At 36.9% G+C, this 25,217-nt stretch overlaps 1 protein-coding gene across 1 annotated transcript in view; it reads right to left on the minus strand.

Moving 5' to 3' along the window:
• Nucleotides 1-22,259, minus strand: part of LOC145668476 (uncharacterized) — a 69,797-nt gene extending 47,538 nt beyond the window's left edge. The window contains exon 1 of the mRNA XM_081736401.1: nucleotides 22,130-22,259. Within this exon, the coding sequence (XP_081592527.1) occupies nucleotides 22,130-22,166 (37 nt within the window). The 5' untranslated portion in view covers nucleotides 22,167-22,259. The remainder of the gene's footprint in view (nucleotides 1-22,129) is intronic.
• Between the last annotated feature and the right edge of the window lie 2,958 nt (nucleotides 22,260-25,217).

Genomic DNA, 25,217 nt, shown 5'->3' on the forward strand with positions numbered 1-25,217 from the left:
GATCCAAAAATATACACGGTTACGTAGCAGATTGTGATTATTGTTGTCTAATTTCTCTAATTTTTACATTTACTTGTAAATAACTAAGTAAAAAGTTACATTAGTAATAAATTTGATCTAAGTAAATGTTTACTTTCGTGTCTTAAGTTTAAGAATGCTTTTTGGTTTTAAAGTGTAAATAATGAGCACAATTATAATCAAAATTGTTGTATAGTTTTCTTTCAAAATATTTTATTTCTCTATTTGAAGCTTAGCGTCTCTTTACCAGCAAAGCTACATGAGACGTGCATCTAGAGTGCACGGTGGCATCCCTACCACCGTAATTCCGTGTCAGTGCATGTAATTCCATCGGAACCGATGTCGGAATTACATGCACGTGCGCGCTAGGCGTTATACCAGCGAGGAAGGAGCTTGTTCGGAAAGGAAAAGCGTAAAACACTACATTTTCAAAACTCTTGTGAATAAAGTTTCCAAAAACAAGTTTTTCAGTGGAGGATCTAGAATCTAAAAACTGGGGGTGGGGTGGGGGGTAGCCAGAACCCAGACTATGATAATTATATCATGTGTTTACTATAAACTTTCAAAAATATGTAAATATCTTAAATTATTTTTGTTACTCAAAAACCTGGAGGCGTAGGTCCCCGGTCCAAGGCTTGATCCGCCATTGACCTTCTCTTGGCTATATACCTGTGACAATAGGGAAGTGGTCTCGGGCGTTCGGCTTTGGATCATTAGGCGCAATCTACTGGGGGTTCGAGTCCCTCTGAAGAGCACGGTCGGGATTTTTAACTGTCCTTCATATTTCTGTGTTCCTGTCTCTGTCGCGTTTGGATTACGCAGAATTTACGAGAGATGTCCAGGTTGGGAGGAATTGTAAAAACATATAATTATAATCCGGGTTCGATCCCCATTGGGAGTTCCTATGATTTACTTCATCCACGTATTACACTCCTAAACAAATTTATTGTTAATTCCTCATGGAATCAATTTGGCCACACCACAGCAACTACTGTTAAACAAATTTTCGGAGACAGTAGCCTGAAAATGAAGCTCCGAATAATCGATCTTAACTTAAAACCTTTTTCTTCAGCTTTGTTATGCTATTACGTGATATATTTTGTTCGAGCTAATTTTTATTCACTATATATAAAAAATAATAAAAAAGTGTAAAAAACTTTGTTTATATGTAGGATACATTGAAGGCCTTCATTTACGCACAGACCACGGGGTCCAGGGCTCATGGCAGCAAATTTCCAGAGGGGGCATATTTTTAAAAATCAAGACTGAAGTGTGGTAAGCGGTAAAATGACGCCATCCACAAGAGAGAAATTTAATGGAGATCTATACTGAAAACATTGTTTATATCACAGTGCCACGAATTTTCTCCTTACGACGCTACTGGCACCAAAAGGAGCTGAGGTTATTGCTTATTGGCTGCCAGCGTAAAACATACTCTCTCTCTCTTTATATATATATATATATATATATATATATATATATATATATATATATATATATATATAAATTAGGTACTGTGGTGTTGTTTTTGCCTACATATAACTGAACAAAAAAGAATAGGAGGAGGGAAGCACAACATTTTGTTGCTTCCAGATTAACCATGAAATCGAATACTCAAATATATGGATTTGAAGCAATCTCTACTGACGAATTATTTTTATATTCTGGAAGCAAAGAAGGTTACTCGTTTTACAGTGATGAGCTGGAACTATATGAAGAGAGGGATGGCGTTTCACGATCGGACAACGTTACTACTCCGATTGTACTTTTATATGTAGGCAATGTATCAAATTTCATTTTATGCGGCCCCTGGCTTTCTAAACTGGCGCCTAAGTCAGGAGAACTGTTTTCGAGCTCTGCAGTAAACCTTGGAATAAAATACGTAGAAATGCACTCAGGGTCATTATGTTTATATGTTTGACTGTCATAGACAAAATGTGTATGCGATATAGTGGGCCAATATGGCTGAAGATAGTTATTAATTTAGCCCCCCCCCCCCAAAAAAAAAAAGCTAACATGAATTTAAATTTGAGGCCTGCTTTTGAGTATCGTGGCCTAATAGAGCAAATTTACATCACCAATTTATGTAATGAAATTTTTCAGCTTAATGTCCCACAATTGTGCCTGTTAGATTATGGGAGACGGAGATTAAGGCAAGCGAATGATGATGGAAGAATTAGTGGAATGAGAAAGTGGGAAGAAACGTGAGTACCTCGAGAAACCCACGGACATCATGTTGTCCACCACAAACTCACTTGGCCGGGGATCGAAACAGCGACCCCATGCACCAGCTCTACCACTGAGGCACCGTGCTCCCCACCAAGCCATAAAATCAATATTTCACGAACTGTTTTTGTTTCTTGCTTATCTACCTTAGACATTAATATACAACTTAAACTTGACTACAAAATTTTCCCTGACTTCCTTCTTTCCTTTTCTGATAATGTAAAGATATGCAAATAATAAAATTTAGACATACAGGCTACAAGTGTAGGGCAACATTCATGAGTCTCACACTATCAAATATCAAGTGAAGCCCAATCAGCTATAGAGAGACCCAAGACTTGGTATCGCAGCTTCAGGAAGGGTGGTATTTGACATCCTTTTTTTTGGGGGGGTCTTATGGAAATCAACCTCCTACATCTTACACATACAACACTGTAACAGAGAGTAGCTTTCTTTCTACAGTATGGCCAATCTTTGATGCAGAAGACCCAGTTCAATTCTCGGTGAGAGCTGATATAGTTTGGATTATATATATAGTAGCATCACATGAGGTTTTGCAGGTCATGAGGCATGAGTTTTTGCAGGCTATATCAGGGGACGACTCCGGCAGTATAACTAAAGTTTCACGTATTTCATTAGTATTTTGGCTTTGATCCCCCGTTAAGCTGTAGGTCCACGTCTCATGTAACCTTGCTGCTGAAAGGGACGTTAAACTCAAATCAAATTAAAATTCATTAGTATTTTATTATACTAATGATTAAAGGTATAATCGTCGTCTCAGCTGAGGATCTAGAAATTAAGAACTAAGAGGGGCAGCCAGAATCCACACTGTTAGGTATATCATGGGTTTATTATAAACTTTTTAAAAAATATATGTAATAGATTAAATTATTTTTGTCACTAACTGGGGGCTAGACCCTCAGTCCCTTGGTAGATCCGCGTCTGTTCGGTACTGAGGAACGTTAAACTCACAATAGGTAGATAATGCAAGGTGACCAGACGTCCCGTTTTAGCCGGGACAGTCCCTTTTTTCCAACCGTTGTCCCGTTTTTTCCTGATTCTCGAACGGGACGCCTAAATGTCCCGTTTTTAAGTAAAAATTACCTAGGTGTCCCGTAATTATTCAAAATATAAATCGTCAATGCAAATTCTACTCTCTTCCGTACCAACACACGTTGCCAAGGTTCAGGCGTGTCTAGAACTTCTGAATTTTCAAATGGGAATTGAGTGTTCGTGGTTCAAGTGGAAATTGAGTGGAAAATCTGAGTGTTCAGCTAGTTAACCCGAGATTACTAACCCTATTTTTTACCTCTTATTACTAACTATGCGTAAAACTGACGCATATATCCAAAATGTGTTAAATATAAGGCAAAATGGAATAATAAAAAGATATTAATATTGAATGTATTTTATTGCATTACAATACTTACGTAAACAACTTACTGTGGGATATGCGTAAGCATTTTCTTTGATTTATGGTTTACACTATGTTGCCATACAAAATTGTGTGTTGAGTTTAGAAGCTAATTTAATTTTATGCTGATATCACGTACACAAAATTTTCTACGAAAACAGAAATATTTGTCTTACTTAAAATGAAGATTTTCAGACTGCCCATACATTGTTATGAGTTTCACTCACTCTTCACGGCCATTTTAACAGTTTGGACAACATTTCCTTTTTTGCTCACCACATATTGGCTTCTTGCATTTTGTGTACGTTGTAGTGAATCGCCGTTTCGAGTAATGACACAGAAAGCAGTATTTGAGGTTTCCTTTTCCAGTGACTGGCTCAGCTTACTGTTCTTCTGTTATCCCCAAGAACTTAGTTATTGTAACTTTAAGTTCTCTGCTTATAGATGGTATAGCAAATCTTTGCTCTTGCCAAGGTGCAACCAATTGCTTGTGTAATTCTATCATGAAATGCAGTCTTGAAAAAGGACTTGTAGTTTCTTCTTTGGGTCTTCGAAAGAACTGATGACAATGTATAACATAAGTATTAATTCCTGCAATATTTGGCATACCATAAAACATTCAAAGGGGTCAACGTCGTGTTTTCCTGCTGCTGTTCATGTCTCTACACATGTGGTCAAATGTGTCTACTGACCATTTTGTTTGGTTATATATCAGTATTATTTCAGGTTTGTTTGTTTGCTATCTACGGACGGTCCGTTGTGCATAGTTGACAGTTACCTATTGATTCCTCTTCCTGAAGGCGTAGAACCGTTGAAGGACTAACTCCATAAAATTGTGTTGAACTACAAGACTCGTTTTTAGAAATTTTCTTATTCTTTACATTGCCACGAGTTTCTACACTTTGCTTCATGGATCGCTCTGCCTCACGAATATTCTCCACAGTTCATGCATGTTTTCAGTTTCTGATTCACTCGGTACGTAAGTCGGATCCACATCACTATCGTCAGACCAAAATTGTTCAAGACAATCCATCGCTTCCATCACCGTCATCTATTTCATCAAGCATACGGATTATTCTTTCTTTCTCACTCATAGTCATTCGGTAATCTAAAAATTGAAAAATGGAAAGGCCTCATAATTATAGCATTCTTTTCAACTCATGTGAGGATGTTGCGCTTGTTTTACGCAGAAAGATTCACTGTTAATCATATACTTGCATAAACATTACGTATTATTTATAATCCCTTAATACTAACCATGAGTAAACCATACGTACAACATTTTTCTATAAATACTAACCATGCGTAAAATTGACGCAGTAACTTATAAATAAGCGCCTGTTGCTAGCTGTCCCGCTGCAGAAATGAACCATCACTTGTACAACAGACAGCCAAATGAACGGAGGTAGCACTGCTAAAAGGTTAGTAAATTGAGACATCAGGGTGGGAAACAACACTAAAATTTTAGTGACTATGCGTAAAATTTACGCAGTGTTAGTAATCTCGGGTTAAAAGAACTGTTGGGTAGAACTTGCAATCGGGAACCATTATTTGCTGTGTGGTACACTTGAAGTTAGAAACGGTATGTTATCACTCTTACTTGTGTATTTTGTAAATTGAGAACACTGCTGAGTCCCAAAATGCAATCTGGAAGTCAGATATCCCCCCCCCCCCCGTTGCCGATTCGTATGCGTCCCGTTTTCGCAAGTGAAAATTTGGTCACCTTGAGATAATGTTTCATCTACATACAGAGATACATGAAGTTGTCATCCACAATATTGAAATTAGGGAACGCAAGGATACGCAGAAATAGGATTTATACAGTTTATACTGAAATAGGGTATACATTTAATCAAGAAGATGTGTATATGTTTAAGAAAAATAATCAGCATGATACAGAACTTTTGTTAGCTGTGTCACTGTAGTTTAATTTCTCAAATGTAAAATACCCAAGTTATCTTCCGAATTTAATAATTGAATGTTCATGAAACTTTCTTTAAGATGTCCTTCAACATTGATATATGATACAAAATACAAATCCATAAGTAATAATAACAATACCGAATTAAATTTTAACGACGCAAAACACATATAGATGTCTTATTTTCAAGTAAGTTTTATATATTTACACGCAAACTAAAAGAATTTTATCAAGATTTGTGCTGAGTTTAATTGTTGCCATCTGTCGTATCAAGTTCAATGTAACAGCTGCAACAATCACAAAACAACCCTCAACTAATTCGTCGCTATTTTTTTCCTCTTGCTGAAAATTGAAACGTCATTAAATATACAATAAATTCACTAAGTATTTTCTGATACTAACACATTATCACGTATTATCACATATATTTACATTATAAAAGTTATTAACAAAAGCTCTAGTACACTTTTTTGTTATTAATGAATTGGTTTATTCATTTTTTAAGCAGTGAATTAATTGTGAAGGAATCGCTGTAACAATATTGGCGTCAAGAGATAGCTCTCCAAAACGAACTTTACATGATTCCATCTTTTTTTAAAAAAACTTAATTTCAGATTTTGCTCTTAAAAGTTAGCTTTCGCAAAGAAGTTTTAAGACTTATCAGACTTGTCATAGAAATTTATAAACGTGGATTTTGCTTCTTAATGAGATCCTTATCAAGGCCCAAATTTAGGCTGTTTTCCTTACTTTTCTTTATTCAATATTAATAAAATTATGATAGTATCCACTGAAAATGGCTCTAGCTGCTGTTATATTCGATTTGTTTACGTTTTCGAACACTGCATAGGTACAAATATAAAAGTGTCTGGAAAAAATGTTTCGTAAAAAATATAAGAATATAAAGTAGTTTCTATAAAAGACATGGTTATTTTGGAAAAGAACAGTATGGTATTAAAAACATACAATTTAACAATTTTCATACTATGTTTTTTGGTAAAGACAGTGAAAAATCTAAAAAATTAGAAAGTGAGGCAGATAGTATACATAAAATGGAAGTGAGGTATTCCAAAACGAAAAGATTAGCTAACAATAACGATGCATTGAAGATTATTATTCAAAGTTTCTAATTCATCATCCCAAATTATAATAATAATAATATAAAAACACTGAAGTTGGCTCCTAGTTTTTCCGGTTAATGTGAGTAGATACTCCCCCCCCCCAAAAAAAATCTTTTGCTTTTTTTCTATAATCCTCCATTGGGTAGTTTATCTAGAACATATCGTACTATAGTAACTACAAAGCTAATATTTTTTTCCTGTAATTATTGCAGTATTTTGAGTAAAGAAAATACGATTTAAAGGAATTCTCTTTGACGTTACATTTCACGGAGGGTTATCGACCATCTTACAAATTTCAATTGGTTGATAGTACTATTGTAGATATTTTTGCTTTGTAGACCAAAGTTCGCCACGTGCTAATTTCCATAGTTTCTCCAATTGATTCACGATGTTGGCTTATCTTAAACTCAACACCACTCTGGAAATCGAAGTTTGGGTCATGTTCATCAACTATTTGACGATAAAAAAATCGCTATTAATTTTATATAATTAATACCCTTACGTCAACACTGTAACAGTGGTAGAGCACTCAACCATGGTTCAAGGAGTTCCTGGTTCGAACCCCTGCCACGTGAGTTTGTGGTGGACAACATGTGGTGTTCGTAAGTTTTCTCGGCGTGTCCCTCTTTCTCATTCCAACAACTATTTCAAAATCATTTACTTTCGTGCGTAGCCGTGGGATGTTAAATTTCAAGTTTTCATTTAATTCACCACGAAGCAGTTCGTTTAATAGTAATTTATGTATTATTGACACATATTTATTTCAATGAATAAATTCTATATTGTATTTTAATTAAATATGGTGTTAAATTAAAACAGACAGAATTAACAGTAAAATCTGAACTCATTTATTTCCAATAATAATAATAATAATAATAATAATAATAATAATAATAATAATAATAATAATAATAATAATAATATAATAATAATAATAATATACCATTATTCGATTTCTTTTAATTTAACGTGCCATGATTATGCACCTACCCTAAAGAGACGGCGATGGTGAGATGGATAAAAATGGTGGAATGAAGAAAGTGCGAGAAAAGGGAAGAACACCGAGATAAACCCCCCAGACACGTTTTTGTCTACTATAAAGCCAACTTTGAGCTGGCTGAGATCGAACCAGGGACTTAATTTATTTCTAAAATTGTCTCCATTCTACAGCAGACGAAAACAAAAAAGACAAACCAATAGGCAACCCATCATACAACAGATCAGTTTGGGTTGCATATATAATAGGATATACAATTCGAATTCCATTTTTACAATCAAGAATTAAGGTAACTTAGATTTTATACCTTTTACCAGTTTGTTAACTGAAATATGTGTGGAAATATGAAAATATAACCTCCTGAACTACATGTGAATTGATTCCTTAATAAAGAACACACTTAATTCTAAGAATAACTTTCGATTTTTATCAAACAAAACTTCTAGAGTTTCAGTGTACGCGGAATTAGTCACCACTTACGTTATTAAATGAAATGAAATCTTTGAGTTTTACGTCCCACGGTTATGCCGGTTAGGCTAAAGGAGACGGTGATGATGAGTGATGAATGAAATGGTGGAATGAAGAAAGTGGGAGGAAACGGGAGAGCCCCGAGAAAACTCACGCACACGGTGTTTGTCCACCGCAAAGTTCACTTGGCGGGGGCTGGGATCAAACCCGGGACCCCAAACCAGAGGTGAACGCTCTACCACTGAGCCACAGCGGCTCCCACACTTACGTTAGAATAAGTATCTTAAATCTACTATTAATATTGAACAAACCTTTATGATTTGTTTTTTCTAGTTAAATGTTTCTATTCAGTACAAAGGCTATATGAGAAATCAGTACCAGATTTTCTTCAAGGGGCAGTTCAAACTCGCAATTTCATATCATTTTAGGTGTTTGTATGTCCACATATCTTAATATGAAAAATATTTATTCTTGTATATCTTGCTCAAAGGCAAGTTAAAATCTGAAAAACTCGCGTACGCTACTGTACGAGCTCTACAATTCTACGCGGGGTCCAAAACACACATTCCTTTCACTTTACATAACCAAATAACCTTTGATAAAGAGCGTGCATGTCTTTATGTTTTAGAACGGATGTGGTACAGGGGTGGCGCAAGAGTCACCCCCCCAAAAAATGAAATTTCTGAGATATTTTATCAAACGTTGACTCAGACAAATTAACTACAATTAAATACGTATTTCAACTAGCTAAAGTCTTAGAACGTGGTCCAAGTTACAGGAACATCGTTAGAATTTGAAAAAGAAAAGATACATATATTTGATTGATCTACCTTGTCTCAGTACAGAATTGGCTATCGAGGAAGAACTGAAATTATATGAAGTCCATAACGTTTTAATGTTATGCCCTCTAGGCTAATGAAGACAGAGAGATCACTCATGACTATGTGAGTAGCGTACGCGACTTTGGCATAGGAGACCCAACTTTGATTCCCGATGGGAGGGCAAGCGGTTCGGATCTCACGTTAATCCGTAGCTCCATGTCTCATGTAACTTTCCTACGATGGTATCTACCACGAACTTTTGTAGTCTGGGGTGGAACGAGGTCCATCCAGCACCGGAAGTAAGCGCTTTATCACTAAGCCACCGTGCCCCTACTTTGAAGGAAGAACCATGATTCTGACAGATATATCGGTTTAGTAAATATTGTGTGATAAACCACTATTTAAGAAGTACAACCATTCAGAATGTGGAATTCTTTGGGAAAAGTGCATTTTCCTTGTCAGTTATTTTTAATTGGTTGCCCGTGTCTCTCAGGGATTATGGGGGGAGGGGGCACGATGACTCAGTAGTAAACAGCTTGAGGTACGTGATTCAGTGGTTCGGTTTGGAGAAAACCGAAACCGGTTTCGGTGAAAAACAGTTTTTTTAATTTTCAAAGCCCGGTTTCGGCTTTTCTAAATTCCGGAAACCGAAAAACCGGTTTTCGTGCCCACAACTTACAAATTTGTATAGCAGGTCAAAATCTACTACTAAGCCAGATCAGATGAGTTCGGTTGAACTCTTACAAGATATTTTTTCCTGAAAATATTATTATTTCGGTATATTTAATAAACCCCAAAACTTATATTTTCCCGGATAGAGTTAGATTCTTCTAAGGGAGAAATTCTGCCCTACTCTCTTCTGAATTCACATTTGAGTATATGATACATATAGCTTGGTAGAACAAGTAATGACAATTTACACTAGAAACACATCTACTTGCCAGTCAATTCATAACGGAAGTCAGGCAATCAGTGGTATTCATTTATGAAGGTACGCCCTCCCAATAAGAAGGGAAGGCACAAAATAATCAATATAACAAGATCTACTCTTAATAGTCATCATAAAACTTCTTTAAAGCAGCTCAATAATTGATGGTATAAACACTTATACTGTCACATGTTTAGAGGGACATGCATGTAGAAAACGGTTTTCTTATTTTCGTAAAAGCGTTAAATGAAACTGATACTACATGTATTTAAAAAAATGATCAAATTATCTACATTATGAAAAGCAATTACTTACCTTCCAGCTCCTTACTCTCTTAGTGAGTTTATTATTATTATGAAGCACATACGCTCTAAAATTTTAAAGTAGCTTTGTCGTAGCTAGAGCACTCATTTTCTGTGTGAGTGTTCCGAGGTTGGATCTCCGGTGCCAAGCGCGGATCTATCCCGGGGCCAGGGGACCTAGCCCCCCCCCAGTTTTTCGAGTGACAAAAATAATTTAAGCTATTATTTATATATATTTTAAAGTTTATAGTAAACTCATGATATACCTATCATGGTCTGGGTTCTGACTTTCCCTTCCCCCAAGTTTTCACCTTTTAGATTCACCTGTCCGGCGCAGGGACCAAGCCTCGGATACAACCTTGGTGTTAATTTGGATCTCACTTTAATCAAGCTTCCGTCTTATATAGCCTAGATGCTGAAACTGCTAAACCCTACATCAACCTAATCCAAACTAAAAGAGAAAAAAATTACGAAATAATTTTATCGTGCTGATTTGCCATTTTATTAAAAATAGTGTTTTATAGACTTTGCTACTATCTCTTTTCTTCAGTAGCCTAAAAGCTAAACTTCGAATTTAACTTGTCTATGTATCAATAAACAGGAAATGAAACAGGTAACCATGCTCTTTGCATTTGCCTTGTGTGATAACTAAAATTCACAGGTGAAACGACATGCAAATATTAATAAAGATGCTCTCATCGGTTCCGTCTTCATCTGTTCATTTTTCAAAATATTGTAGAATAAATTTTAAGAAAAACTAAGTAACACTTATATGCATAATTTTCTTGTATGAAAATCAAAATAGCAATAAATAAGATACTTAAATGTTTTTGGAATGGTTATCAATCATTCTTTAGTTTGTCTGTCAACAGGCGTACGTAGAACTTCATCGAGACAGATTCAAAGTCCCAATTGCATATCATTTCAGGTGTTCATATACATTGTTTAGTACGGTAAATGTTTATTTTTTACATAATAACTTGCCCAAGGAGGGTTAAAACCCACAACGTACACCAGTATCTGCTAAACTTTTGAAATCATAATTTGAATCATATATATCATAAGCATGAATCATATATATTCGTTAAACTCTAAGAATAACGTATAATTTAGTAAGACTTAAAAGATTCTTGCTATGCTATTGTATACTAGAAGATTGTATTGTTGATATACCGGTAATCTCTTTTGTCTTAAAAAAAAGTTTTGAGATAAATTATGATTTCAAAAGTTTAGCAGATACTGGTGTACGTTGTATATATATATATATAATATAAATGTGCCAATCCTCGACCACCTAACTCATTTTCGTATGGTCTTTAATCGTTGTTCACTGAGTGGAACAACTTACGAAGATGCAACTAGCTCACATGTGTTGCTAAAGCTATATTTTATCCAAAACAGAGATAACTTATACCATTCATGTAATATTAGTTGGATAAACATCCATGACTGATTTTTTTTAGTATTCGACCACTTTTCGTTAATGTTCGACCACATACTGTTTAATCATTGACCACTACTTGGTTAATGTGTTTTTAATTACAGTATGAATGCTAAAGCATAACTTTATCTAACTAATAATATCTGTAGATGTTACATACATGATCGTCAGGTATAATTTCTCATTTCGCGCAATAGTCGCCGAGAATAAGTAATTTTGTGATAGTTGTCAAGAAAGGAACCACCAAATTCATTTAAGGCTCAGTGGAATGCAGCACTAAAGATGATTCGTCTTCTCGGATAGAATGTTAAACTGTAGGCCCTGTGACGATAGATTCCTGACCCTCACCTAGCCACTCTATAAATAAAAGCCCTTCACCTCATACACATTTTCCCACCCTTTGGGTCCCAACACTTTTCCTGATTTAGAATACAGTTGAAAGCTGGATTCATCAGCATTAAATATTCGCTCAGAAACATTCAGGATAATTAGATTGCCCAGTTTCTTCCAAGTATTTCTCAAGGTCCTAAAACCGCAAGTGAATGTTTCCTCGGTTACAGCGTATCACGCCTTGTTCAAAGTTTCGGGAGCCCGGGACATGATTTGCGGGTGTCTTCTCATGTAAACCTGATATCAGGTTTCACCAGATCGATTGTCTTTGAACGGCGTTTTACGTTTTTCTACAACGAAAATTTCTTAAACACTATTCAGGAGATCGTGTTTCTTCTGTGAAAAGCCCCTTTTGCTCATATTAATGAGCCAGTTTGCTAATCCCTCTTCTTCTTTCTGTGTTAGAAAATGAAACGAAATCTTTGAGTATTACGTCCCACGGTTATGCCGGTTAGGCTAAAGGGGACGATGATGATGAATAATGAATGAAATGGTGGAATGAAGAAAGTAGAAGGAAACGGGAGAACTCCGATGAAACCCACGCACACGGTGTTTGTCCACCACAAAGTTCACTCGGCGGGGATCGAACCCGGGACCCCAAGCATCAGAGGTGAACGCTCTACCACTGAGTCATCGCGGCCCCTCTTTCTGTGTTAGGTATGGTTCTGTACCCATTCTCTGTTCTTCGGTACTGTGACAAGTTTATCCATCAGCTTTATCCGATGAAGTCCATTGATTGCTGATGCCTTTCGTATGGAGTGCTCTTTTTTGCAACAAGCCTCCAGAGCTTTTTGTAGATCCTCGTTTGAATAAACTGGCAGATTAAGCTTAGGCCCACTAGACTCGAGACGTATGATTAGCATCATACTAAAGACCTGGCTACTCCAGGAAACATAGATTAGTCGAACTCCTTAGTATAGCACAAATCACGCGTCAGAACGACTCTGCATAAGGCATATTATCTCCGAATGAATCAGGAAAATTCTTAAGGACATACAAAGAAAACAGGAATATTTCAGACCTAAGCTGATAATAGCTATTTCGCTAACAATATTTCAATATAGTTCCACGATAAAGCGAGAATGATGTAGTTCGGTATTAATTAGCCCAAATATAATACATTTATTATTCAAATGAAATGTCATACCTTAATAGTGTCCTTAATTTTGCATGAAAATCTTGGGAAATTGTATGAATGTTCAGTTACTTAAATTTGAATTTATTTTATGGCCTTTAAGCATTTAAGGTTCCGGCCGGGATAGGATGGGGAAGAGGATGTTGGAAGGTAGACGGTCAGGGCCTATTTTGTAGGTAGCATCCCAGCATTTGCCTGACGTGGGTGAGGAAAAACCCTGGAAACACCTCAGTCAGGATGTTCATCCGAATGCTAAGCCAACGCTCTACCATTTTTTTTTTTTTTTTTTTTTAATGTTCGTCTCAACCGAGACATTCAGCCTTAAGGCTCCTCGCGCAAATTTGGCGTAATCCAATCATGACAGGGACACGAACACAGAAATATCGAGAACAGTTAAAAATGGCCTTGCTCTTTAGAGGGATTCGAACCCCAAGTGGATTGCTACCTCATGATCCGAAGCCTAATGCCCGAAACCAGTACCATTGAGTCACAGCCATTCGATGAATATTCTGTTACTAACAGTAAGATACAGCAGATGCTTATACAAATGTATAGTGATGAGCAAATGCAAGACCAAGACCAAGACCTGGGTGGTCTTGGTCTTGGTCTTGGTCTTGCACATGCGGTCTTGGTCTTGGTCTTGCACTGGAACCCTCGGTCTTGGTCTTGGTCTTGGTCTTGCACACCTAGTCTTGGTCTTGGTCTTGGTCTTGCACACCCAGTCTTGGTCTTGCTTGCAAGAGTCTTGCAAGTTTTGCTTTTAAGAAATCTGTGATTTTCATAAGTAAATTTTACTCTCGACATAAGGGATAATAAATCCTACATTGCGTCAATAGTGAGGGAAATACAATGTATGTTTCTAAATGTAATATATTTTACGTTCGTGTAAGTGTGATGATACTGTACAACATAGGTGATGACTTTTTTTTTTTTTTTCAATGGGTGATCACGCTTCACTACTTACAAGATAAATCACAATATTTCGTAATATTTTTATATGTTTTAACAGCTCCAATACTCCATTGGTTCCCAAACTGGGGAGGCTACCCCTGACAGTGAGACGCATGAAAGAAAACCAAGACGGCACAGATTACTGAAATACCATAAATTGCAAAATTATTTTTACACTCTAAAGGCGTCAGATTTGTTTCTTTCCAACCACGATTAGCTCATCTTTGTATTGAACAAACTCCCAATTAAATATTGAAATTTTGTTTTACTGATTCTAATATGTACTGTATGGGGCAGAAACAAGGACATTACGCAAAAACGATGAAACAATTAGACTTTCGAAATGTGGATATGGAGAAAAAAGGAGAGAATCAGCTGGGTTGAACGGAAAACGAATGCGAAGATTTTAGAAATAGTAGCAGTAGGGGAGAAAAGAAGAATTTTAGATGTAATGAAGAGGAGCACATTGGCTGAGGAGGAACTGTATTACGAGGAACGTGCTAGAGGGAGGAGGCGAAGGAGATTGTAGTTGAAGAAAGATATTAAGACAGAAAACTGCTACGTTAAGACGAAAAGACTAGCTGAGGACCACAGTCATCGAAGCTTCTCAGCTGCAGCAAGTGACCTGCCAACAATGGGAGAATAGCTATTATTATGACGATGATGATATGTTTTGCAATATTGACCAAAAAAGAGAGAAAAAATTAAAATAATAATAATTAAACCTCTTAATATTTTAGAATATGAAATGAAATTAAATTTGTGTCTTACGTCCCACGATTATGCCGGCTAGGCTAAAGGAGACGGTGATGATGAAAAATGAATGAAAATGGTGGAAAGAAGAAAGTGGGAGGAAACGGGAGAACCCCGAGGAAACCCACGCATACGGTGTTTGTCCACCACAAAATTCACTTGGCGGGGGCTGGATCGAACGCGGGACCCCAAACACCAGAGCTGAACGCTCTACCACTGAGACACCACGGCCCAATATTTTAGAATAATTTGAGTGAAAACTGAAAACGACTCAACTGTCTATGTCTTGTGTAAACTCAATTTATATAAATACTTTTGACCTACATTAGAAATACATAATAACGGCATCAAACTTCAAGTTATTTGAAATAAGTACGAAATCACTCTCAGTTGTGAATATAGATTATTTATTGTTGTATAATGTTATATCGTTTAATCCTAGATATGCCGTATACCTAAGGGAGCTATAAGTTATATTGATAAACAATTATTCAACGTATAAGCATCCACCTATGAAATCAAACTTGCGGTCACATGCGCTAAGTTTTTGTCAATGTCATGAAAATGTTATTTCAATATTAATTTTATAAGTACACATTAAAAATTTCCAACGGATGCTTGAACCTCAGAGCCAAGGCCATGCCCATGTAGTCGGTCCCTATGGTGTACGGAATTTCCGATGTTCAATACTACATTTCTTTAGTTTTGGAAGAAGAACACCACTAATATGTTTTGAAGTGAAATGAAATATCTACTTTAACGTACCACGATTATTACACTGTGGCTAAGGGAAACAGTGATGATGAGAAATGGTGGAATGAAGAAAGTACGAGGAAACGGGAAAACCCACGCACAGGGTGTTTGTTCACCAAAAAAGCTCACATAGCGCAAGCTGCGATCGAACCAGGGCCCCATGTACCAGAGGTAAACGCTCTGCCACTGAGCTACCGTGTCCATAACATGCTCTAGTTTATTTTTGCTTATCCACTTCTTATGGACACAATTATTCTTCGTATGATTTCCCAAAATCCAATCATGGACCGTCGTGAATGATCAAATGATGACCAAAGTAAATCAGACACTGAAGTTATTATAGCTTGTAACAATTCATAGAATTATGCTGTCGGTCGTCTCGTGAACAACCGATTCAAAAAACGACATACTGTAGCTATATGTTACAGGAGCAGATCGACTCACATGGATTGCATAAACTACTGGGAACCCATTCACTCCGGCGGTATTTTTACTGGAGCCAAGAAGTTCACGTGAAAGATGTAATGATTTTTCGCCTTCCTTTTTACATTCTATAAAAAATCAAGTAGTACCATACTTGTGCAAGACTCTTGCGCAAGAGTCTTGGTCTTGGTCTTGGTCTTGCAGGTATGGTCTTGGTCTTGGTCTTGGTCTTGCACCCCTTGGTCTTGGTCTTGGTCTTGCATCGGGATTCCTGGTCTTGGTCTTGGTCTTGGTCTTGGTCTTGCATGCAAGACTCTTGCAAAAACTGCAAGACCAAGACTCTTGCGCTCATCACTACAAATGTAAATTGATCACTGAATTAATGCTTGAATCAAGGAATTCTGCGAGAAAATACAAACGTAAAGTATGGTCGGACACTGGAAGAAAAAACTTAATCCTCGATCAATGCAAATGGATTACGAAAATTTCGTGAGCGGTCGAGCACTAGTTAACAGAATATTTCGTAAGTCACTGTCCGACCACTATATTTTATCGATTTATTCTTAAAATCTTACAGCTATCACTAAAATTTTATTACTAAAACGTGCTCTACAGTTCCATGCAACAGAATAGTATGTGTATTTCTTACCTGGCACGATAAAACTACGAAAAAACACGAAAAACAGAGCACTGTCGTTCCCATTTGCAACAGATTCAAGCTGTCGAAAACTTAATGCGTCTTCCGTAAGCATACATTTGATTGGCTATTACCGAATGCATGTGCAATATATTTTGACAATACCTTTGGAATTGGTTCAGAATAAGCTATAATTCAATTATATCGGAAAATCATGCTCTTTTATCGGAAAATAAGCCTAATACATGGTATTAAAGTGAAAAGTGGTCGACAACTAGGGGGTGGTCGAAGACAGGCACAGCCACCCTAGGTTTCTTCCAGCTGAACACAATGATACGAATGAGTCTAAATCCTTATGCGTAGTTTTAGAAAAAAAGCTTTTGTAACCTAAAAATTGATGCTTTACGATAACCACGCCATCAAGTAAGATGAAACTGATACCTCCTATACACCAATCAAGTTTTGTAATATGATTAGAGACCGGATGTTTCGACACTAGAAACATTAAAAACAGACACTAAAATCTAACTTGAAATAATAAAGATAGAAATTCAATGACACGCAAAAACTGAACTAAAACAATGAATAGGGTTCAAATAATGTAGAAACATTTCATTCTTGTTTGTAGAGAAAATCTTTTAACGAAAGAAGAATGAAATTATTTTCGTGTACTTCTCATAAATAAGTTAGCTATCTAAATATTACTTCATACGATAGTCCAAAGATTTCAGTACTTTACACAGCCCATGGGAAGAAATTATGTCATATGAATCTTCATTTGTTGTTATTTATACTTTAATTTAATACATTTTGGTAGCTGTCTAATTCGTCTTTAGCTTGTTCTTGTTGGTAGCAACAACTTGCTCACGTTTCTTTCCGTAACATTGTTGCCATATATTGTGGTAGACTTGGACCTTGACAAAGACAGAAGTTACTTTATGCTAAAATTTCTTGGAATTGACAAACTTTTCTCTAAAGAAGAGAGTTATGCCAATCATACTGATTTTGAAGAAACTGCAGAGAACAGGCGGTATTAGGTATTTAAGTAATAATATAGGAAATAAAGAGTGAAATGTCAATGTGTCAAATAAATTTTGCTGCAATTGAAGCAAACACTCCGCAAATGAAATAAAATTATTTTCTTTTCAGTTAACGTCCCATGATTATGTCCGTTAGGCTAAAGGAAACGATGATAAAGCAACTGAATGATGATGGAAAAATTGGTGGAATGAGAATGAAGGAGGAGAAAACCCATGGATGCAATGTTGTCTACCACGAACTGAAGATCGAACCAGCGACTCAACGCACTACAAGTAAGCACTCTACCACTGACCCACCGAACAGTACCTGGTCATGGAGTCCCTGGTTCGATCCCAGCTCGCGCCAAGTGAACATTGTGATGGACAAACACAGGATGTGCGCAGGTTAACTCGGGTTCTCCCGTTTTCTCCCACTTTCTTCATTCCATCATTTTTTTATTTCTCATCATGGCCGTCTCCTTTAGCCTAGCCGGCATAAACGTGGGACGTAAAACTCAAAAATTTTCACTGTACCCCTCTGATATATACGAAAAATATACACCGTTAGTAGAAGATTGTATTTACTGTTTGATTTCTTCTAGCAGAGATCCATAAACTCCTTACATTGCTGCACTAGTCCTAACAGTCACGCCCACATACCCCTAAGAATGACACAGTAAACCTAACTGTGACGCACATACTACTACTAATAATAACACAAAAATTTCAGTATTACTCTTATTTACGCAGTATTTTAAAAATATGTGAAAAATGTGGAAGGGCTGATTATATCTCTTATTATTTAGCTACTCTTTACATTGCTCGGTCCTGGTTTTGACATTCTGTGCGGTATCTGTCTCATCTAACATATTGAATAAAGTAGTCGACAGTATATCATTAAACCAACGGACGAGATCATAAAAGGACTGAGTACAAATCAAAAACTCATCTGATCAATGTTGATATTTCGAATTGTAATACACTTATATCATAACTGATGACTGATGTCCACAAGACAGGATTAATCATAACTATGGAACTCATTTTTACGAAATAATCATAAACTAAATAAAAACAGTTAAGGTCCGAAAGTCTCCAGGTTGGTCTTGCGATGATTCCGAGTTATCATTCTAAACAACAACAATAATAATAATAATAATAATAATAATAATAATAATAATAATAATAATAATAATAATAATAATAATAATAATAATAATAATAATAATAATTTGTATTATTTGGTGGGGGCACGGTGATATAGGGTTTACCTCTGGTGCGTGGGGATCCCTGGTTCGATCCCCGACCAAGTAAGTTTGTGGTGGACAAGCCGTGGCCCATTTCTCGGTGGCCCATTTCCACCCACATTCTCATTCCATCATCAATTATTTGTCTCCGTTAGCCTAAAGGGCATAATCGTGAGAATTAAACTGAAATATTTCATTTCATTTGTATGATTTCCTGGAACTAGCAATCGCAAAACAAAGGGCGCTCACAGAATTTTTTTCAAGAAAGGGGAGCAAAAGACCGACACACAAGCGCATCGGCAAGGTGGCTTAGTAGTAGAACGCTCAATTCTGGTTCGATCCCGAGATGAGTAAGTTTGTGATGTGTTCGTGGGTTTTCACAGGGTTCTCCTGTCTGCCCACATTTCCATTCCACCAATTAGCCTATTTCATTTTCATTAACTTTTTTTTAATCATCAGTCTCCTTAAGCCTAAAGGGCACAACTGTGGGACGTTAAACTAGAAATTTCATTTTATTTCACCAGCCCAGTCGCGAAAATATACACACATTTTGATACACGCATGCACATAAAGCTTCATGTAAAACCAACAGTATTTCCTTACATTGCTTAATTTTATTTACTAAACATACTGTATAATACTTTATTATTTAACATAAACATAAATTTACTACAGCAACTTGTGAGTAAGCAAATCTTACTAAAATCAACTCAACTCAACGTGCTTAGGAGTTATCAGTGTTGTCAATATGACATGAAAATTTAGTCATTTATTCAAATGTCGATTTTAGGAACAAACTCGTAACAGCGCAACCATCTATACAAGTTGTTCTAGTTCGAAAAATCATGGGAGAGCAATTGCCTCCCTTGTTCCACTTTACGGGTGGCCATGATTGTGATAACTAAGTTTTACTACTACTAATCTCTTTTGCACCATTTCTCGCGAACACCAAACATACATGGACTAAATTAAGATAAAGGGCACCCACAATTCGGTACGGGTTAAAGAAAACCAGAGAGCTGGATGGATGTAAAGCCCTCATACTTCATAAACTTTGGCACCTAAAGGAGTGTTTTGACCGTATTTACCCTTAAGTTTCGCCAGACACCTCATTTTACGGAGTAAAGCCCTGAGCCGTTGGATTGAGATGGAACAAGAAAAGAAAAAAAAAAAAAAAAAGCCCCAAGATCAATCTGGACCGAAGGTCAATCGAGAACAACTGACTGCTACCTCACCGATTACATCACCGCAGCTTTGGACCCTAAATTACAATCGTATTAAAAGCAATATGTTTGAACAACACTATTACATAACTTTAGTACACAAATTATGCATGGAAACAAAACTTTATTTTAATTTGGCATAATATCTCAGTTTGTTCAGGCCGGTAGCCAACCCAAAAATGTAGGGGGGCAGTAGAGTTGAGTTGGTTTTAGTTTAGCGTCCCTTTCAGCAGCGAGGCTATATGAGACGTGGACCTACTGATTAACGTGGAATCCGAACCACATGAGCTCCCGCCGGGAATCGAACCCGGGTCTCCCACGCCAAAGGCGCGTACACTAACCGCTTAGCCACGGAGGAGCTCGTAAGGGGCGATCTAACCATATTATAGTTTATTTGCAAGCCGTAAAAATTTTAGGGAGGCAGTAAAAATTTTGGGGGGGCCTACACCCCGCGTGGATACGGGCCTGGCTTCCAGTCTATTTTTCTAAAAGTACTTTTACTAATTGAAGTGAATTGCGCAAGCAAGCGCAATATTTTTCGTTAAAAAAAAAAGTGATGCTGGGAACGGAAATCGGTCGACTAAGGAGGGGGGGGGGGTCGTCCTTCACTACTTGTTTTTTCTGCACACACCACAATTAATATATTTCCATGATGTTATAGTTGTTTTTATTTACTCGAACACTATCATCAATTTTAAGACAGATCCGCTTTGTCAGTGCTTCCTAACCTTATTTACCTGGCACCCTCCTCATAAATAGTAAACATATCACGCCCTTCTCCTCCTATCAAAGGGTAAAATCTCAATGTAGCGTCTGTAAGGTTCCTAAAGGTAAATTGGGCGGTGTTATGTATCATTTTACCAAGCGCCATTTTCCGATTTTCGAGATTTTTACATCAATGTGTAGGAGACAATGTAAATAATGTAAAAAAAAAAAAAAAATGAAACCCTACCATTTGCTTAAACCTACAGGAAAAGCTATTCGACTAAGCGCCAAGAACTGGATAGTAATGGTAACATGTTTCTGTTTCCTTCAATATCTCAGAACTACGTTTTGGCGCTTGGCCAATTGATGCATATCACAGTCCAATTGTAAATGGTCTCATTATAAGTTGTGCTTTATTCATAAATTCACAGTTTAATTGCCGGTAGCTTGCCCTTACTAGCTCGCTTTTCATACCCAAGCTCCTAGTGGTGTGAGAGAAGCAGGTTCGATTCCAGGCGAGGGCTCTTGTGGTTTGGATCTCAATTACACTGTAGGTCCACGTCTCATATAACCTCGCTGCTGAATAGGACGCTAGACTGAAATCCAAACCAAAGCTTCTCACAGGCCGAAAGTTGATAATTATTGCTCTACATGACGTCACGAATTCTCTATTTCATTATTTTTCGTTTTTCTTGATCAATAAATCCATATGAGCTCTTTTGCTTTATTTATTTATTGTGAATGCTACTATGATATATAAAAGAAATTGGTTAATATGAATCAGTGGTTACCATTCGTTCTTTCGTCCAGTGCTGTGTTCGATACGCGGTGGTCATGTGCAAAACGAAGCTTAAATCTCATACATCTTCCGTACTGAGCAAGAACCTTGAACTCAAAATAATAATAATAATAATAATAATAATCCAATTTAAACATCACATAGAAAGAAGTAACTCGATAACGAATCAAAGATGTTTGTGCGTTGAGAAGGCAAAATTCCTACATAATAAGAACAAGTACTTCTGATAATTACCATATTTTAGATGACACAAGACTGTCTTGAAATGATATACGATAAACACTATCGAAAAATGTACGAACAAATTTTATAAATTCTATCGATTACTGATAACATGTTGTGTTGCATTTCAATTTCTATCCTTCTTTCAGTTTTAACGTTTTATAATAATAACAATAATAATAAAAATAATTTAAAATTATATTATTTTTCTACCTTACCTGGATTGTACTGAAGGGTGTCGATGTGGCTATCCATTGCACTATTTGTATTCGCAGTGATGGGGAAGAACACTCTAACCCGTCGTATGTTTCAACTCGAGTGAGAGAATAATTTCAGCACTGTGGATGTTGTGGAGAAGTCGGAGGAGGCACCCCACCCCACATATCCAATTACAGATTTCTCATTGGCTTACGAATAGCAATGGAAATTGAATGTAGCCAGTTACAATGCATCCACCTTTTTAATAATCAGCAGAGTTGGCAGTAGTATAATTATTGTAGAAGATTATAGTTTGTCATTTGATGTGTATCTAAATAACTTCATAATCAAACCTTTCAGCAGTAAGAAAACATATTTTAGCCTTATTATTTGAAGTTACATTACTGTTTACGGTAATTATACTTGAACTATTCTGAATGTTAATGACGGTGAAATAAATGAATCCCGACTACATGAAGTACTCGCACTGTGTATGTCTCCGGTTCATCGTGTATATATCCCGGGTTTGTTTCCTGATAAAGATACAGTCTGCAAGGTTACATTCCAAATTCATGAAACGCGTATAGGTCTATAATTAAGATATATGAAAAAGAGTTACGATTATGATACATAGAATGACAAAAATTCCTTGCAAGTGAAAGTTCTCTGGTTAGATATTGAAATTTAAAAAATCCTTTATTTTATTTATTTTCTTAGCTCCAGGCGTAAGCATCTGGTAGCATATAGTTCATTCCAGGTATATATGTGTATATGCATCTATTTGTGTGTGTGGGAGAGAGAGAGAGAGAATATGATAATTTATTTCTTAGTAATTACTGGCGTATCTGAACCAAATTTGGTAGACAAATAGCCTATGATCAAAATGGTATATTTGATGGCCAAGCTCAATCAGAGGCAGGCTTGGCTCGGCTCTACTTGCCTTATATGTGGTACTTTACTTCTCAGTAACTACTGGTCGGATCTGAACGAAATTTGGTAGACAAGTAGCCCATTGTGTAAGAAATAAAGATCGCTATATTTGGTGGCCGAACTCAGCCAAGGACATGTTGAGCTTGGCTTGGCTTGTATGTGACACTTTATTTCTCGGTAACTAATGGCCGGATCTGAACCAAATTTGGTGGACAAATATCTCATGTTAAATGAATAGTCCTATATTTCATGACGGGCTCGGTTAAGAATAAGTTCGGTTCGGCTCGTGGTACTTAACTTCTCGGTTAGAAGTGACCAGCTCTGAATGGAATTCAGTGGGCACGTAGCCCATTATCTAAGAAGCAAAGATCGTTATATTCAGGGGCAGGGCCGTAAATTGTGGGGGGCAGGGGGCAACTGCCCCTCGAGGTAAGCTCCCCTCCGTTCGAGGGGAGCCCATTTTAAGAAAAAAAATTCTTACTCCGTATACGATATGAACATGAAATTATAAAGGAAACATCAAACAGGTTCACTACATTACATAAACAAAACAGCACACAAGAGGTAAATAAAACAAAGATTTTGTCCGGGGCCCATTTCAGTAAAAATGTCTCCTATTGGGGGCCTAGAAATAATATTTATTAGTATGGCTTTGAGATTTGTCAATAATGTTCCCTTAATTAGTTTGTTATATATGGAACGGGCCCAGGGGCGTAACTAACGGTCCCGCAGACCTTACCATGCGGGAGAGATCACGCGCTCTGGGGGGCCCACAAACAGTAAGAGAAAGATGGAAAAGGGGGCCTAAGAATTAAGAAAAACAACTTTTTCTAGGGGGTCCAAGTACGCGTATTAATGCTTGCCCCCAGAAAAAATCTTAAGTTACGGCGCCTGTCAGGGGCGTCATTCAGGGGGTAGGAGGGGGCAATTTCCTCACCAAGAGTTTGAGGAATACATGTATTTTAATCGATTGTCTACCAATAGACTAGTACAAAACGAGAAAGTCTGATGTCGGAGGTGCTCCCCCCCCCCCTCAAGTGAAATCTGAAATGATGCTCCTGGTTATATTTAGTGCCTGGGCTTGGTCAGGGACAGGCTTGGCTCGCATTGCATGTTGTACTATATTTCTCGGTACTTAACTACTGGCCGGATCTCAACGAAATTTTTGGGCGGACAGACTCAGCTTCACAGTTGTGGACAGTTCGTGTCCTACAGCTTTGCACACCAGGAGCTTCTGAATTCAGGTCACTTTGGCTAGTTAAATTAAGTTTTAATGAAAAAATAGACAAAAATCAGCGTGTTTATAAGTTAATTGGCACAGTTATATATATATATATACATGGGCGGTGATTAGGGGGCAAAGGAGGGCAGTTGCCCCCCCCACTTTTCTGAAATGGCCTATTAATGTATATAGTTTCAAGGGAAATTTGTATATTAACATTGATATACAAATATTCAGATCATGTCTTGCCCCCCACTTTTAACGTCCAATCGCCGCCACTGTATATATATATAAATAAGGGCGGATCCAAGGGGGGCTAAGGGGCTATAGCCCCCCCTGATCATATCCTGGATCCGCCACTGTATATATATATATATATATATATATATATATATATATATATATATATATATATATATATATATATATATATATATATACACAATGGATCAACGGCTGGACTCTTGGATGTTGAAGGATTAAATGTTTTGTCAGTTTTCATAAGTAGCTTGCAATACAAAGGTAGAATGATTACAATGTCCAGCTTACTATTTAAACACGGACGAAATGCAGCATTTTTTCTGTGTAATTTGAAGTCCCGGGAAATAATTTTCATATAGCAAACTTAATGAATTCTTACTTCAAGAAGAGTAAGTTGGCGGGATAATCGTGATCGGATATTTTATTAACTTGTGGTGTAGGTGACTTGTCGGCTCTAGCAGAATCTATTGATGATAACAATGATTGTTGATTATGATGGCAATGATGATAAAGTGCTTCGAAATATTATTGACTTTACAAATATAATTAAATTTAATATTTTGGAAACACAGATTAATCGTTCACGATAAAAGGTATGGTTTTTATCAGGCTGTTGTTTCATTCTTTGACTTATCATCTGCCAGGATTTTATCTCAAAAGCACGCCAGGATGTTCGCTGTCAAGGGTTATACTAC

The sequence above is a fragment of the Thermobia domestica genome, chromosome 13 (assembly GCF_964235325.1).
Source record: "Thermobia domestica chromosome 13, izTheDome1.hap1.1, whole genome shotgun sequence".
Taxonomy (NCBI): Eukaryota; Metazoa; Arthropoda; class Insecta; order Zygentoma; family Lepismatidae; genus Thermobia; species Thermobia domestica.